Below are 18435 nucleotides of genomic sequence, written 5' to 3' on the forward strand. Positions count from 1 at the left end.
GCCCTCAACCCCCCCTTCGGCTGAGCTCAAGCAGAGAAGTGGCCCGCAGGGTTTCAGGAGCAAAGTTGAGGCTGACAGGAGTCAGGGCAGGGGGGAAAGTCCAGTGCGGCCTCAGCGCTCTTCTTTCCTTGGAAACGGAATCTTGGGAGTGGGAAACGGCATTCCCAGGAAGGGTGGGTATGTCGGTATGTGTATAAAAAACACAAAGCGAGGGAGCCAACAGCCGCGGATTAAGGAGCTTTGTGAAACGTTACGTCTACACTCAAAGTTTGGCAAGGAAGGGAGAAGAGATACTTCCCTCTCTTGGCAGTGTTTTGCTTGAAAATATATGAGAATCAGCCAAAGAGAAGGAAGAATGAGACCTGCGAGGAGATACTGCTGCCTGCAGAGGCACAGACAGAGCGAATTTCATTGAAGACTTCTCCGGCCAGCCCACAAGACTATCTGAAGGGGGAGGGGGAGGAGATTTCCTGCACGTTGGCAGCAGCGTCTTCTCACAAGGCTTCTTCTGACATCCCCAGTTGTATGGATTTCCATGCCTTCCTTTATGGGATGTTGCTTCGCCCCTGGGACATCGGGAGAAGCCCTGTGAGGAGACGCCACTGCCAATGTGCAGGAAATCCCCCCCCCCCGCAGATCATTCTTTCAAAACGTAGTTTCACCAGGATGAAGAGGTGGCTGGAGGCGGCGTTTGCATCGGGTTGGGCTTTCTTTGCAAGGCGGACAATCTGGGGAGCAAGAGATTTAGGAAGCCTGGGCTGGCGTGTGTCCGTTTCTCCAGTGAAGCATCTGATTCATCCCCAGGGGTGAACGTTTCACCCTTCGTCATCTCTCTGCCCTGGCTTGGAAGCTGCAGAGGAAGCCTGCTATGCCCGGGGAGGGGAGGGAGAAGTGACAGCAAGAGGAGCACATCTCGCTCCACACCTCTCGCTTCTCCCCCACCCCACCTGCCACCCGTTTAGCTAAAAAGATGGTGGGGAAAGGAAGCAGCCTAGATTCTGTTAGCATTGGGGCGGGGTGGGAGGAGTTGGGCTGCGAGACATGCGTCCTGCCCGAGACTTGCAGCTCTGTCATGTTCCTCACTGTTTTGTCCAGGGAAGTTGAACTCGCGAGATTTTTTTTTACAGGGTGCTTCCCTGGACAAAACAGCGAGAAACACGACAGAGCTGCAAGTCTTGGGTAGGACGCGTGTCTTGCAGCCGAACTCCTCCCACCCCGCCCCAATGCTAACAGAATCCAGGCTGCTTCCCTTCCCCACCGTCTCTTTAGCGAGAGGGGTGGCAGGTGGGGTGGAGGAGAAGTGAGAGGTGTGGAGCGAGACCTGCCTTCTCTTGTCGTCTCTTCTCCCCCCCTCGCCGGGCATGGCAGGCTTCCTCTGCAGCTTCCAAGCCGGGGCAGAGAGGAGGCAAAACGCTCACCCCTGGGGATGAATCAGATGCTTGACTGGAGAAACGGCCCCACGCCAGCCCCGGCTTCCTAACTCTCTCACTCCCCAGATTGTCTCCCTCGCAAAGAAAGCCCAGCCCGACGCAGGGCGGTAACAGGACACATCAGAGCAGTGCCGGCCACTCGCTCGGCTGGCGCAAATAAGACCCCCACCCCACCCACCCCCGATAATAAACCCAAAGCCATATTTCGTGGGTCAAAATAAAATAAGCCCCTGGCGTATTTTCGGGGAAACACGGTATCAGGTTTCTGACCTAATTTTATTTATTTATTAAATTTATATACCGCCACCTCGTTGTTTGAAGCAACTCTAGGCAGCTCTTTTGGAAGGGAATCCAAGATTCCTCAGAAACCTATTGGGATTCTCATGATAGAAAATCAATAATGGCGATGACCCAATTTCCTGAATGACAGCTGGCCCAATGTTGCTCTTTTTCCACTTTTCAAACTACGTTGAGCAGTGTTCCCCAACCTTGATGACTTTAAGATATGTGGACTTCAACTCCCAGAATTTCCCAGCCTGCATGGCTAGCTGGGGGATTCTGAGAGTTGAAATCCACCTATCTTAAAGTTGAGAAGGTTGAGAAACACTGTGGTTGGGTATCTTCTATGAGCCATGGAGAAATCTATGAACCAGTGGTGTATTAACCATTAAGCAGGCTAAGCACCTGCTTAGGGCACCAGGCCCAAAGGGAGCACCACAAAATTGAGAAAGGAAAAAAAAAACCCAATGAAGATTTGTTCTGTATGTACAAAGGAGGAGAGTACCAACAATTGTCAGTGCTTAGGGCACCAGTGAGCCTTAATCCGCAACTGCTAAGAATCATAGTAAATTCCCCTCCTCTCTATATGTACAACATGCAGGGACACCTTAACTCCAGCAGCTGTCAAAATCCCACCACCAACAGCTGACAAGGAAGGCAGGCCTCTTTTAACAAAACCTCCTCGCCACCACTCAATATGTCTTGTAAACCATACAGGTAGTAGCAAAGAGTTCCTGAATTTATAAGATTCTACCATTAGGTCAGACAGAGTTGAACTATAAAGAAATAAACACATTTCCGCATTAATGATACAAGAATGTAATTCCAGATAATATTGGTAATATATTGGATTATTTTATGTATGGCTTTTTATAATGGAGTTTGCCAGTTTCCTGGGAAGTGTAGTTCAAAAATAAAACAAAATACAGTAAGCAGTAACTTAAATTACTGATATACATATACCGTGTTTCCCTGAAAATAAGACAAGGTCTTATTTTCTTTTGACCCCGAAATAATCACTTGGCTTTATTTTCGGGGAGGTCTTATTATTTTTGAGGTGCAGGAGGAAATGAGCGTGGTCACCTCATGGCTGCTGCTGTGTGGCAATATTTTCGGGGAGGGCTTATTTTCGGGGGAGGGCTTATTTTAGGGCATGCGCTCAAAAGCCCAATTGGATTTATTATCCAGGGAGGCCTTATTTTCGGGGAAACAGGTTATTCACAATGTTTTTTAAAAACTAATGAAAAGTTAGGTCAGTTTCACCCCCCTAGAACTGTGCATTTTTTTCTTCAATTGATCCAAACAATCTGCTCTTACTCCTTGTTAAGAACATATAAAAATCGTTTTTATATTTTAAAAAAAAACCCACCCCACATTGTATTGGGCAGATAAAATATTACTCTGGTGTAAATATTCTAAGCAAACTGTTGTTTTGATTGCTTTCTTTTTGGCTGCAAATTGCCTCTCTGATGTTTTTTTTAAAAAGCTGAGAATGGGGAAGAAATGATTCATCCTTTTGTCCACCCTCTTCAATCGGGAACAAAGGAGAAGAGCAACTCCAGATGAATCTAGGCAAAAGGAGCACCTGAGAAATTTAAGGAACCAGCAGAAAAAAGGACCTGCTTAAGGAGACTTGAGCTCTAAGCTGTGTGGGTGATTTTTGGACCCAGAGAGAGACAGTCTGGCTGCCAGTTGCTGGTGCTGAGTTCCTCTCTGAGTAGCTGGCTCTTCCTGTAGGAGCCCCCACCCCCACCTGGCAGAAATCAGAGGAAGAAGGGACTTGGTTGTACATGATTCAGCATTTCCCCTGCGTGGGAGAAAAAGGAAAGCAACAGGACTCTGGGAAAGCCCTCTCTCCTACTCAGCCTCGGAACAAAGAACATCCAGATCCAAGGCAGGCCAACCTGAGGGTGAGGTTAGCTTGCTGCTGCAGAGAAACACACGGTAGAAGAGCAAGGAAGAAAACGGCTATGCGTATCTAGGAGTCCTGTTGGTAGACAGTTTACAACACCCTTGCAATGGTGCAGCAGGGATCAGGCCATCCAGCTCCCATCAGCCTCACCTCCCCTACGCACAGCACTCTGCATTACGGTAAAGCATCTAAAGGGAGACTCAAGCACTAGACACTGAGTAGCCTGAGGGGACTTTCTATTTTCCTTGTTATCGTATAAAAGGCCTTAAAGCACCTTTCTTGGAAAGCTTTTACTCATGATTCAGCAACGGGTCATAGGATTTGAGAACTTGCCTGTATTCAACAATAAATCTTAGAGCCGGGATGCCGAACCTATGGCACACGTGGCATAGGTGGCACGCGGAGCCATTTGTCAGGGCATGCGAGGCGTTGCCCTGTCAGCTCAACCTTTTTTAAAGGCATTTTTCACCCCTCCCCAGGCGCCAGAGGCTTTATAGGAGCCTGGGGAGGGCGGAAAGAGCCTCCCCCCGACTCCCCTGGAGGCCCTCCGGAGACTTCATGAGTTTCCCTGAAGCCTCCGGAGCGCAAAAAACCAGCCCTATGGGCAAACCGGAAGTTCAGGAACAGATTTCCTTGCTCGTAGGCTTGGTTTAAGCTCCCCTGAAGTCTCTGGGGGACTAAAAACGACCTTATGAGCAAACCGTAGGGTCGTTTTTAGTTGTCCAGAGGCTTCAGGGAAGTCTCCTGAAGGTCCCTGAAGCCTCCAGAGGGCCTCCAGGGGGCGGGGTGGGGGCTGTTTTCGCCCTCCCCAGGCTCCTATAAAGCCTCTGGAGCCAGGGGAGGGCGAAAAAACATGCAAAAAACGGGGGGGGGAGCACCTCTCATGCACGCATGCCCACTGGGGGGGGTTGCGTGTTGCATTATGGGTGCGGCACGCCTGCGCATGACCCCCCTGTGCTCCCCCCTTATGGCACGCGAGCCAAAAAAGGATATTCAGCCTCTGATGACATTCTATGGGGGAGAGGTGCGATGACCACTTAGATCAGTGATGGCTGACTTTTTGTCCTCACGTGCCAAAAGCGTGCATGCCCACACCCATGATGCCATGTGCCCTGCCCCCTGCACATGCGCACCATGCCTTCCATGTTCCTCCCACCCCGAGAATGCGCACATGTCCCAAAAATCAGCTGACCAGCAGGAAGCGTGCGCGCATGTGTGGTGGAGCTGAGCTGGGGGGGGGGACGGCTCGCGTGCGCCCCGAGAGGGCTCCGTGTGCCACCTGAGGCACGGGTGACATAGGTTCCTGTTGTGGCCCAACAGGATCCGGTTGAGCTGCTCATGGACTCGGATAGCGAGGAACCATATGAGTCTGCCCTGGACAATGTGGAGGACCCTGTGCAGGGTTCAGACTCAGAGCAGGGACCAGAAAGGCTGCTTGGCCACCAGGAGGCACCTGAGGCATGGAGCAGTGGGGAGGATCAAAGGCAGTTTGTCCCTGATGCTAGATTGAGAAGGGCTGAGAAACGGAAGCAGCAACTCCGTAGGCAGACTCAGAGAAGATGATTAAGCACAGGTGATTGTGGATTGGCCCCTCCCAAGAGAGATTATAGGTGAGGCGTTGGGAGGGGACATTTGCAGGAAACAACCATTCAAATTAGTAGTTAAGAAAATCTATGTATTCTAGCCGTGTCTGCTCGTTGGGACTATCTGCGGTGCTTCATTCGAATAATCTGGGTTGTTTTCTTGAACGTGAGTTGTCTGGGCCCTCAGTCAGAGGATTTGTTATCTCAGTAATTAAACAGCCAAGCCCGTGTTCTGGTTTATTCACAGGCGTGGAGAGGGGGGTCAGAACAGTGACCTATCTCATACAATGCTTCTAGGCAACAACTATCCATAAAATACACCCCTCCCGGCAGGTGCTAGATCAAACATCCTTATAGTCCCGTGAGGGCGAACCGATGGCAGGCATGCCAGAGGTGGCACACAGAGCCCTCTCTGTGGGCACAAGCGCCGTCGCCAGCTGCTCTTCCGGGTTCCATCATGCTCATGCATGCATTGGAACCCAGAAGAAAGCATCTGCCCATGGCGCATGCACAACAGATCAGCTGTGCATGCATGCAGGGTGGAACTTGGAAGTGCAGCTGGCTGCCGCGTGAATGCACACTGGCCAGCTGCTCTCTTCCAGGTCCCGGCGCGCACGCTCCAGTTTCGGCACTCAGTACCAAAACGGTTAACTATCACTGTTATAGTCCAATACTGCATGAGGGGTCCTTGATATTCTCTGAGCTTGACTGTTTTCTTGCAGACGTTTCATTACCAAACTAGGTAACAGCATCAGCACCGACACCTTAAAGATTGTACAACTGATTCGCACTGATGACTGCCTGTACAACTCCTCAAAAACTTGTCATCCTGGCATTTATGCATGGAGATTTCCATTTCTTACCATTCTCTGACTGCCACCAGGTCTTCTTCCGATAGCGAGCAAAGGCAGTGATGACATTCTCAATGCGATGGCTGTTACGGTTGGACACTGGATCATAAGGTCGACGCGAGTCGCACACAAAGCACTTTTTCTCATCCTGTTCAAGAAATGGAGTCACATACAGGATATTCTCCTCATAAAAATGGATTTGGGGGAGAAATTCATACGGAAGGAAACTTGATTTTTATCGCATGTAAACATATAGAGAAGCAGCTATTAGCTTTTATACTACAAAAAATTAGCTCAGAGTCCTACAGGGTAGAATTACTAGTGAATGGAAGTCCAATTCCTGGGGCCGTGTTTCAACAAAGTTTTGTTGTAATGGTTGTTAAGAAAATGCTGCAGTCAAACAGCAACAGCATGGTTGCTAAGTGAATCCATGATAGCCACATGACCATAGGACACAGCAAGCAGCTGTAAATGTGGGCGGATGGTCCAGTCACTCTCTCACAACCCCAGGAAGGAGACAATGGCAAACCACTTCTGAAATCTTGTCATGAAAACTGCAGGGACCTGTCCAATTCTCAGGAGTCAACAATGACTTGAAGGGACAAAACAACAACAACTATAAGAACAACAACTCATCACGCAGGTTCAGGCTGGGTTCAGCATTTTTTGTTTACCTATCGAGTCCTTGCCCAGGACCTGGGATAGGCAAATCTGGATGGTTGACAGTGTTAGAGATATTGTTGCAGGATGGAAGCTGTTCCAATGTGGCTTCATTCTGCAATTGACGGATGGCGAATTTGTCAATGCTGATGGTGTTCAAATGGTGCTGCAGTTGTTTTGGGATTGCACCCAAGGTGCCTACTACTACTATTATTATTGTTGTTGTGATATAATTTATTCATTAAACAGGAAAGTCTGTCAACTGAATATTCAAAAATGCATCACAAATACCATTGACTAGTGCTAATGGTTTATACGAGTTCTGCCAGCATCCTAGGTATCAACCAAGTACCTTCTTAAGATATACAATGTTCCGAGTAGCACAGTTTTTTGCTGTTCCGCTGGTGTTATTGCAGGAAGCTGCAATTTCTTTATGTATTTTGTAAAATTCTTGGACATGGTACCAAGTGCCCCGATGACAATGTGTATCACTGTTTCGTTATTGTTGTTGTTGTTGTTGTTATTGTTATTTGATCTTCAATTCAATTCACATCTTGGGACTGCTAAAAACGTTAACATTTCAAGTCCTAACCAAGGACAAAAGAGCTAACATCTAAGTATATAGTAGATTATTTACTTTTATTCATTAAACATGAAATCCATGCTTCTATTTATTTATTAGAACTAACACTGTATGTAATAATTAATAAATGAATATTATTTACATTAAATTAAACTAATTACCACCACCACCATCATCATCTCTACCTACCTTTGCAATCCAATACTCACCTGCAAATGACTGACAATGCAGTAAGGTCGTGGGTGTCGCAGGCCACAGGTAGAAGTGACAGAGAGTCTATCAGCCCTGCCTACCAGCAGATCTCCAGTGGCTGGGTAGCAGCTGCCGTGGGAACAGCCATGGGGATGTTCGGGTTCCTGGCACAGCACTCCTCCCAGCACTGTGGAGACAGGAGGTACCCAAAGAAAATATTATCCTGGGGACAGGATAGAGCCCTAGGAAGCACTGAACCATCGGGATCCGAATTACAAGCAAAGAATAGGATTCTATTAGAAGTATTTGGATTTGTCAAAAGCAAAGTCTGAGTTTCAGGTAACACAAAACAGTTGTTTTCCAACTGAAAAATGATTGGAAGAGAAACTTTTTCCACTGCAAAATTATTCAAGAGCAAATTGCTGGATCAGGGCATTATCTGTTTAGTATCCATCAAAAAAGAAATCTCAGATCTGGAGATAAAAGTTAGTTAAACAAAAACATGTTTTTTAAGATATTCTAGATTCCCCAAAGAAGATATTTGAAATTCTGGACATCATTACACATGTCAAAGAAATTTGCAGGTTTACTGACCCATATGAAATGTGATTGTTTGCTATTATTCTAGAATAGTGTATTAGTTAATGTATGTAAAGATGCTTATGGGAAAATCTCTAAATGTTCATGATGTTGGTGTGATGTTGAACTATGTATTTAAACTTTGGAATCTGACTCTTTATCAGGAATTGTCATTGTATCAACCATGGCAGATGGCTAAAATAATTATATTGAGAAATTGGAATAGTGATATTAATCCAGATGCTAAGGGATTATTGTCAGAAATTGTGATTTATCTTTTAGTGATTATGTGTGCACAGCACAGAACAGGCAAAGCAGCCTCTAGCTCTGCTCCCTTCTTCACCAGCTGTTCCACCTCCTTGACTCCATTGTGTCGTAAAGTCAATCAGAATAGAGCCGGAAGGGACCTTGGAGGTCTTCTAGTCCAACCCCCTGCTCAAGCAGGACACTCTATACCATTTCAGACAAGAAGCTGTCCAGTCTCTTCTTAAAGCCCTCCAGTGTTGGAGCATCCACAACTTCTGAAGGCAAGTCATTCCACCAATTAATTGTCCTCACTGTTGTTCTGTCCCGTGATTCCAATGAATATGCAGACACAGGCTTGGCTGTCTGCCACGACTAACTACATAGATAAAGCCACCCCTTGGCTAGGAGCCTAGAAAGCTATCTTCAAGAACCCAAGATTAAACTTAAGGAATGCTTTCTCAACGACTAGTAAAATGGACTGCTGTTTCCTGCAAAGATTCCCCTCCCGTCGCTCCACCTATAAGCTCTTTGGGAGGGGCCACACCCTTAGCCAGCTGTCCTTACTTCCTTCTATGACGTCTTCTCCACAGCTGTTCCTTTCTCTTATCAATTCTACGCATACGCACATCAGGGACAACCTCCCTCTATTCCTCCTCACTACTCCCTGACTCAGATGCCACCTGGTGGCCAAAAGGCCTCTCTAGTTCCTGCTCTGACTCCAAACACCCTCCAGAGTCTTCCTCATCCTCCAGAGCAGTCCCATAATGGTCTGAGCTGTCAGAGTCCACCAACAGCTCAGCGGGCTACTGCTGGGCCACAACAACTGTTAGGAAGTTTTTCCTTAATCCCAGGTTGCTTCCTTCTCTCCTTGATTAGTTTCCATCCATTGGTACTTATCCCGCCCTCTGATGCTTTGGAAAACAAGTTGCCCCCCCTCCTCTTTGTGGCAACCCTTCCAATACTGGAATACTGCTATCTTGTCACCTTCTTTTCTCTAATTATAAGACCTAACTGCCTTAAAAGCTTTTGAAATTAATAAAGCCCAAAATAAACAACGCAAGTTGAATAAAATGTAAGAATCACTACTAATAGAACGAAGTTGCCGAAAACATTTGAGAGGAGGGGATAGATTTAGGAATTCACTTTCTCTTCCTTCTCCTCTCCTTCCCTTCTCCTCCTCTCTCCTTCCCTTCATTTCCTTTCCCTACATGCAGGTAGCCTTCAGCTTACAACCACAACTGAGCCCACCATTTCTGTTGTTAAGCAAGATGGTTGCTAAGTGAATTCTGACCCATTTTACGACCTTTCTGGCCATCATTATTAATTGAATCACTGCAGTTGTTAAGTTAGTAACCTGGTTGTTAATTGACTCTGGCTTCTCCACTGACTTTGCTCATCAGAAGGTTGCAAAAGGGGATCATGTGACCCCGGGACATTGCAACCGCCATAAATATGAGCCAGTTGCCAAGTGTCCGAATTCCATTCATGTGACTGTGGGGAGGCTGCCGTGGTTGTGAAAAACATTCATAAGTCACATTTTTCAGTACCATTGTAACTTTGAACGCTCACTGAACAAAATGTTGTAAGTCAAGATCTACCTGTAGTCCAGTGGTGGGATTCAATTTTTTTTACTACTGGTTCTGTGGGCAAGGGTTGTGGGCGTGGCAGGGGAAGGATACTGCAAAATCTCCATTTCCTCCTGATCAGCTGGGACTCGGGAGGCAGAGAATAGATGGGGGCGGGGCCAGCCAGAGGTGGGATTTACCGACTCTCCAAACTACTCAAAATTTCCACTACCGGTTCTCTAGAACTGGTCAGAACCTGCTGAATACCACCTCTGCTGTAGTTGCCAATACAATACAATAGCAGAGTTGGAAGGGGCCTTGGAGGTCTTCTAGTCCAACCCCCTGCCTAGACAGGAAATCCTATACCGTTTCAGACAAATGGCTATCCAACATCTTCTTAAAGACTTCCAGTGTTGGGGCATTCACAACTTCTGGAGGCAAGCTGTTCCACTGATTAATTGCTCTAACTGTCAGGAAATTTCTCCTCAGTTCTAAGTTGCTTCTCTCCTTGATTAGTTTCCACCCATTGCTTCTTGTTCTACCCTCAGGTGCCTTGGAGAATAGTTTGACTCCCTCTTCTTTGTGGCAACCCCTGAGATATTGGAACACTGCTATCATGTCTCCCTTAGTCCTTCTTTTCATTAAACTAGACATACCCAGTTCCTGCAACCGTTCTTCATATGTTTTAGTCTCCAGTCCCCAATCACTGATCTGCAGATTCCTTCCTGTTATGAGCAGAGGCACAGTGAAGGCCCAAGCTGGCAATAGCACTATATAGCTATATTATTTCACCTAGCATACTATTTCACTGTTATGTTATTCCAGACTCCTAGTAGTTTCCTGAAAGAGCTATTTCCAGCTCTTTAGGGAACAAAAAGCAAAATGACAGCATTCAGAAAATGACCAGAAGTGACCACAAAATCGTGGTCACGTTCAACTTGAAAACCCAGCCTGTTTCCCACCATTGAACACCTAACTTTGGCTCCCACGTGAAGGCTGGTAAATGCTAACAGTTTTTCCACACCATAAAGCTATCGGGAAACATCATAGGAACAAAGTGGAAAATGGCTACACAGGCAGTCCTCAACTTACAACCCACCAGTTAGTGACTGTTCAAAGTTACAACGAGTATCCCAAAAGGTATGTTACAACCAAGCATCCTACTCTCCATCCTCCCCCCCCACCTTTCGATACATGACTGCATTTTTGGCCTGCACTTACAGTCATTTGCAGAATTCTGCAGTTACGTGACCACAATTTACAAAGTTTTTGCAAAAAAAAAAAAAAAAGCGGGGGGGACACATTTATTTCCAGTTGTCATTAAAAACGCTCCCTGGCTAACTATGGGTTTGGTTAGCAACCAGGGCATTCAATTAATGACCACCAGAAAACAATGATGTAAAATGGAATCATTCGTGTGATAACATGCTTTTCAGATTTATGGCCATAATTGCCAGGCTCCACTACGGTCATAAGTCAAGGACTACCGTGTTTAAGACAGCGTCTTATTTTCTTTTCACCCCCGAAATAAGCGCTTGGCCTTATTTTGGGGGAGATCTTAATATTTTTGAGGTGCAAGCGGTGGAGAGCGTGGTCACCTCATGGCTGCTGCTGTGTTGCAATATTTTCAGGGAGGGTTTATTTTTGGGGGAGGGCTTATTTTAGCGCATGCGCTCAAAAGCCCGATTGGGCTTATTATCCAGGGAGGTCTTATTTTCAGGGAAACAGAGTACTTGCAATCAAGGGAAGACTTTGCTGTGGAAGTGGCACACCCTGGGGCACTTAAACTAGTTGTCTGAAGAAAAGGAAGGATTTAATAATAATTCTTTATTGTCAGTGCACAAACATATATACAGTGAGATTGGTTGAGCTACTTCAGTGCACCCCCCCACACAAGACAATACAACTTACAGCGAAGTCAAAAAGAAAAAAATTATCCGTAACCCAATAAATCATATTAACAAACACCAAAACCCATTACACCAGTGTGAACATGTTACATGTTGCGCCAGCCCTGCAAGTCTACTGTACTACTTAGTTATGATATTATTTTGCTTTCAGAAGTCTGACGGCCCATCGATAAAAACTGTTCTTCAGCCTATTTGTGTGGCTGGCTATGCTTCTATATCTCCTTCCCAATGGTAGGAGGGTAAAGAAGTGCTGATCAGAGTGTGAGCCGTTTAGAACAGTGGGGGGGGGGGTGTTCTTACTAGTTCGGCCCAGATGGGCGGGCAGGGTCGCTGGAACCCGCAGCGACCCAGGCCTGCCACGCGCCCAAACTCGCTCTCCTGGTGCTGCCATCTTGGTTTTTTGCTTCTGCGCATGCGCAGAACATTTTTTATTGCAGTGTGCATGTGTGCAGAGCACGCATCAAGCGCATGCGAACCCACAACCAAACCAGCAGTAGTGCCTGCTGTAACCCACCCCTGGTTTAGAAGTCTAACACCACCTCTGAAAATAAAAGAAGACGACCAACAAAAACGACAGAGCAGGTAGAGCTAAATAATTCAACAAAATTCACTACAAGGAATTAAAAAAAATGCATGGCTCAATCCTTTGTATATTTACCGAGCAGTGATTTTCTGGAGGCTAAATGGAAATGATTTCCAGGTAACTGTGTAAGTTATTTTCCCCTGAAATCAGAGTGTTTTATTGACTGCGTAATACCAAAATTAAAGAATACTCATCTTCAATGCATTCTATTTCTTACTAGGAAAGAAGTATTTTTTCCCGGACTCCTGAAGAAATAGTTTATGGAAAGAATACCTATTTTAGTGTAATAATTTTTTTACAGGGTCTTCCTGTAAGTACAGCTTATTTTCCATTGGATGTGCTGCTTTGACTTTTTTCTTCTTTCTTGACAATATACAGGGAGCGATTGGCAAACACTCCACAATCTTATGCATTCCATAGCATTTGGCCCCCAGTCAAGTTTTTTTTTAACTTAAATGAGCCTAACCCCCCCTTACCAAATAACATCCATCATCACATACCATCATACCAGAGATGTCTTTCTCCGTCTAATGGGGGAAGAAAGGGAGAAGAAGGAGCCAAATCATTTTGTTCCGAACCAAAGTTCCCTCCAAATACAAAAAAATATTAATTCTGCTGCATCTAAACACATTTTAATGACAATTTGGGCTTTCATGAAGACAGAACAGGGGTGGTCTTCAGTTTGGCTGTTTATTATTCGGATTTAAGAGATGCTTTTCAAATTGTTCTCTTCCCCCTCGTTTTATCCTTAGAAAGAAAGCCTGAGGTTTTAATACAAGGCTCCGATGAATTGATACTCTATGTCTTAAGCAGATGTGAACTGAAAAACTGCCTTGGATAAAAGTTTACAAGAGCGCCATTCAAAATGTTCCTTTTAAAAAAAAGTAATAAATATATAAACATCCAGAGACTGGTGCAGTAGTTAAGGCACCAAGCTACAAATTGGGAGATGGTGAATTCTAATCCCGCATTAAACAAGAAGTCAGCTGGGTGACTATGGGTCCGTCAGAGTCTCTCAGCTCTTGGAAGAAGAAGCAGAGGTGGTCTTGTTCAGACTGGTTCAGCCGAACCAGTAGCGGAAATCCTATTACTGTCCTATTTAGGCATGTTTTTGAGGCTGGCTGCATGCACGGAAGGTCAGGCGCATGTGCATGGTGAACCCGTGGTAACAAAATGTGAAACCCATTGCTGAGAAGAAGCCAAGGAAAAACCATTGAAATTTGCAAGAAAACTGCTGGAACTAATCCAGGCCATCTCTAGGAGTCAAAACTGACTTGAAAGTCCTTCCGACGTGCCCTAAAAAGTTGGCTTTTCCATCAAGCTGGCCTGGCCTGAACAAAATAAAATAAATGATTGATTTAATTGTTAATTTTAATCTAATTTTTAAAATGTTATTGTTAATATTAATTGGGTTTGTTTTTGGATACTCTATCTAATTTCCTTTTTAACTTTTGTAATATGTGTTTTTTTTTAATGTTGTACGCCGCCCTGAGTCCTTTGGGAGAAGGGCGGCATATAAATCCAATAAACAAACAAACGAAGGCAATACAGGTTGTCCTCAACTTACTATCACAATGGAGCCCAAAATTTCTATTGCTGAACAAGATAGTTGTTCAGTGAGTTGTGACCCAATTTACAACCTTTTTTTGCCACCGTGGTTAAGTGATTCACTATAGTTGGAAAGGTTACAAAATGGTGATCACATGACCCCGGAAGAGTGCAACTGTCATAAATTACAGGTAGTCCTCGACTTACGATCACAATTGAGCCCAACATTTATGTTGTTAAGTGAGACATTTGTTAAGTGAACTTTGCCCCATTTTACGACTTTTCTTGCCACAGTTGTTAAGCGCATCACTTCAGTTGTTAAGTTAGTCACTTAGTTGTTAAGTGAATCTGGATTCCCCATTGATTTTGCTTGTAAGAAGGGCGCAAAAGGAGATCACATGATCCTGGGAGGCAGAAAATAAATATTTCTGACCTGTTCGGCCATTGGTAGCCAAACATCTGAATATTGATCACATGATCACGGGGATGCTGCAAAGGTCATAACTATGAAAAATGGTCATAAATCACATTTTTCAGTGCCTTTGTAACTTTGAACGGTCACTAAATGAACTGTTATAAGTCAAGGACTACCCATAAATAACAGTTGTCATGGGCCTAAATTTCTATCATGGGGATGCTGCAACAGTCATTAAGTGTGAAACCCGGTTATATTTTCACCATTACTTTCCATGAGGCTGTAACTTCAAACGGTCACTAAATGAATTGTTGCAGGTCAAGGACTATTTGTAATCAATCCAGAGCTGGATTTAAATCAATTTGGTTTGGGGTGAGTGGGTCGCATTCCCCATCTGCAAAATGAAGCTCAAGGCTATTTGATGTTACAGTGAGAAGAAGGTGGAGGACAGATTCCAACATGCTCTGAAAAAGCAGTAGCTTTTTGTCATCACGATCTTCCATCTATCTACGCTCTGCCCCAGAGGAGCTGCTATTCTGTGACACTCACACAGACACACGCTTGGCCCTAAAGGATTCTAGCGGATCTTCCAGACCAAGGCTTCCTTCTTCCAGAGCCTTTATCCTTCCACCTGTTTCTATGGCTCAATGCAAGGGTGGGGCTGGAAAAGAGAAATGTCAAAGCTCCCCTCCCCTCCCCTTTCTTTAGGCCTGAGAGCGGAAGCTGCAGCACTGCCAGAAATAACCCTAGCGGGGATTGGCTCTGTTGTCCGGCCAGCCTGGCCCTGGGCCAGGGACGTGGGGGCTGAGTTGTATTTGTGAACGATGGCTGAGTTTCAGAGAACGTCTGCCCTCTCGAGAGGCTGCGGCGGGGAAGCGATGGCACAGCCTCAAGCAGGGATCACCATCGTGTGAGTGGGGGGGTCCTGCTGGACGCCATGGGCATGACTTTCTGCCCACCCTACCCAGGGTTTTCCTGCAGGATGGCATGCAAAGCATTCTTCCAATCCACCTGCTCCTTCTAAATCCCGTCCCCCCATCCCCTCTCCAAGCAGGGGCGTCTCAGCTGCCAGGGAGGTGCGGCAAGTGGGAGCCTTCCATCTCCCCACAAGCCTCTCACATCGCGATGCTGCTTCCAGGCAGCCGGCCAACTCCCTGAGCCTCAAATCCTCTGGAGCCAAAACTTCAAAGGGAATCGGGAACAAAGGCTCCAGCTGGTGGAAATGGGTGTGCAGCTTCCCCACAATCAAGGGTGGTTAGAAATCAGGAATGCACAGACCACACACTCCAAAGTGGACTCCAAAGGCATTGGGGGTGGGGGGAATAGATACAGAGATACGGAGGTTAAAGGGATTGACAGATTGAAAACAGGTAACCGCTAGGCCCACATCCAAAACAATAGTCTGAAAAACAGCTTCTATCCCAGGACAGTAAGCATACTGAATTCTATGGTAGAGTGCAATATCAGGTTTTCAATTTCAATTATATAGAATGTAAAGGATGGATGTTTGTGTTTTCATTTTTATAGTTATAATGTACATGAAGACAGCATTTAATTTCGTTGTACCATGTGCAATGGCAATAAAGTCAACTAACTAACATGATTATTTAATGGATTACAGCTGGATTACAGAATTGATAGGTATCCTGGAAGTCAAAATTTTGACTTGAGAAAGGCTACTACAGTTAGGGAAGCTTCCAAAGACTCGTATTCACAAGTATAAAACTCTGATCCCGCTGGTAAGGATGCACCCCAAATGAGTCTTTCCCAATTATTAATACGAGGACTGAATCAAGGCGATCCAGGAGTAAAATCTACATGCCTCGTGCCGTTTATAGGTAAGGGGAGGCTTTCCTCCCTGCTCCTGCGGTGCTTCTTGATATTTATCTTCACAGAGGATATGATGCAAGCCCCTTGGCTCTCAGGAACAGCATTTCCACTCAGGCACTTACTTCAATATCTCCCTCACTCCTTGAGAGTTTCTCCTGGGCTCCGGTATCATAGTATCAAAGTGCTGGTTATCGGGGGGGGGGGGGGGGAATCAGGCAGTCGGGCTTCCATATCACAGCATTCGGAAAGGGTTACTTGATGATTTTCTGCCCTCTGCGCAATGTGGAAGCAGGCTAGCCTATTCAGAGTAAAAGTGGCCATCCCCAACCCAGAACATTAAATCCCAGCCTTCACTTAGAATAATGGTTCTCAACCTGTGACTTGCGTACCCCCAGAGGAGGGGGGGGCACAATGTTGTCACAAAGGGTCCGTAAAAGCTTGAAGAAATGTTATGATTTAAATTTTGAGTTAAGTCTTGGGGAGGGGGCGTCCATGACCACCAAAGATATTTTAAGGGGGTCCGTGGTGAAGGGAAGGTTGAGAACGTAGAAGACTACAATGCTTGACTTTGCTGACCGTTTGAAGTTACAACGGCACTGAAAAAAGTCATGTGATTCCCCCCTTCTGACAAGCAAAGTCAATGGGGATGTTAAGTTAGTAACATGGTTGTCACAATCAAGTAACTAACTTAACCACTGAAGCGATTCACTTAACAAATGTGGCAAGGAATCACAAAACGGGGCAAAACTCACTTACCAAATTTCTCACTCAGCAACAGAAATTTGGGGCTCATTTGGGATTGTGAGACTATAGTTAGGACTCCCCCATCTTCATTCATCCCTCAAAATAGAGGGATCACTCTCCTATTGGCATCTCACTCCACCCCATCCCCATAGACATTTACACTAATTGGAGCACATTGCTACACTGAAACCCCCAAAACTGGACTCAAAACCATTTGGTGTGCCTTCCAGTGGACAGGACAAGAGGTGACTCCCCGGGACCCCTTGGCCCTAGTCAATGGGGCCTGAAAACCCCAGGAAAGAAAAACGAAAACCTAAAACCATACGGCACTATTGCACCCCAATGCTTTCGCCTCCCCTCCTTCCTCTCTCCTCCCTAGCTAGAATACCCTACACCACCATGCTTGAAAATTTGGGCTTAGGCAATCTAGAACTACACCGCCTAGGATCGGACTTAAGCGTAGTACACAAAATTATCTGCTACAACATCCTCCAGGTCAATGACCACTTCAGCTTCAACCGCAACAATACAAGAGCACACCACAGATACAAAACTCAATGTAAACTGCTCCAAGCTCAAATGCAGAAAATACGACTTCAGCAACAGAGTGGTCAATGCCCGGAATGTTCTACCTGACTGTTGTTACATCCTCAAACTCCCATAACTTTAACCTTAGGCTGTCTACTATTGACCTCACCCCATTCCTAAGAGGTCTGCAAGGGGCGTGCATAAGCGCACCAACGTCCCTGTACTAGGGTCCCCATTTATTGGTACCCATTTCATTCATGCTCATGTTTATTCTTATACCTATTATCTTGTAAACGATGGACACATCAAATCAAACAATAGTCCGGAGCTAGCACCCTCCTCTCTTCCAGTGTGGAACCAACTCTTCCCACAAACCAGGCATGTCCGGCGCGGTTTGACAGGCCAAGCTGGCGGCGGGTCCCCCCATCTCGGAGAGGGAGCAGAGGTGGACGCGAGGAAGACTCACCTGCCAGGAGGAAAACCCACACTCTGATGCCCGGTGCCGTCGGCCTGGACGGAGCCATGGCGAGAAGAGCCGATCCACAGGCGGCAGCCAAAAGATGATGCTAGGAAGGGGAACCCAAGGCGGAGATCCCGAGGGCAGGGCAGGGTGGCCCAGCCTTTCGCGTCGCCCGGGCGGCGCCTCTGCAGCTGACCCGGGTCACCCGTTTTTTTCCGTCCCACCAGCAGCCGCTGCCCCCCCCCCCGCGGGCGCTCACCTTCCCCCGCGCTGCGGGGAAATAAAATAGCAGCTCGTTTCACGCCGGCGTCACGGCTGCTCCAAACATTAAAACTTGGTCGGAAAAAGTTAGCCACAGGGCCGAAGGAAAAGCGCGGGACGGATTCTGCTGGGATCCGGGGATGGGGTGGTGTGGGGTGGGGGTGTATGTGTGTCCGAAAGCGCAAAAGAGGCCCGCGCGCCTTTGCAAACTCGGTCTGCACCGTCCTAAGTTTGGAAAACTCCGCCGGGACCCCCGAGGGTTTGTTTATTTGTTGG

General features: G+C 46.3%; 1 protein-coding gene across 3 annotated transcripts in view; it reads right to left on the minus strand.

Moving 5' to 3' along the window:
- Nucleotides 1-18147, minus strand: part of LAMB2 (laminin subunit beta 2) — an 82290-nt gene extending 64143 nt beyond the window's left edge. The window contains exons 1-3 of one of the 3 annotated variants that reach the window (XR_014173835.1): nucleotides 17905-18145; nucleotides 7508-7677; nucleotides 6068-6203 (exon numbers count right to left, since the gene is read on the minus strand). Coding sequence is in view for 2 of the 3 variants with exons in the window: in XM_081935904.1 (XP_081792030.1) it covers nucleotides 6068-6203; nucleotides 7508-7677; nucleotides 17905-17962 (364 nt within the window). In the remaining variant the exon portion in view is untranslated. Of the gene's footprint in view, nucleotides 1-6067; nucleotides 6204-7507; nucleotides 7678-17904 lie in introns of all 3 variants that reach the window. The other 2 variants (XM_081935904.1, XM_081935905.1) reach the window with 2 other exon arrangements.
- Nucleotides 18148-18435: the final 288 nt, after the last annotated feature.

This window comes from Natrix helvetica (assembly GCF_964273705.1).
Source record: "Natrix helvetica genome assembly, chromosome: 1".
Classification (NCBI taxonomy): Eukaryota; Metazoa; Chordata; class Lepidosauria; order Squamata; family Natricidae; genus Natrix; species Natrix helvetica.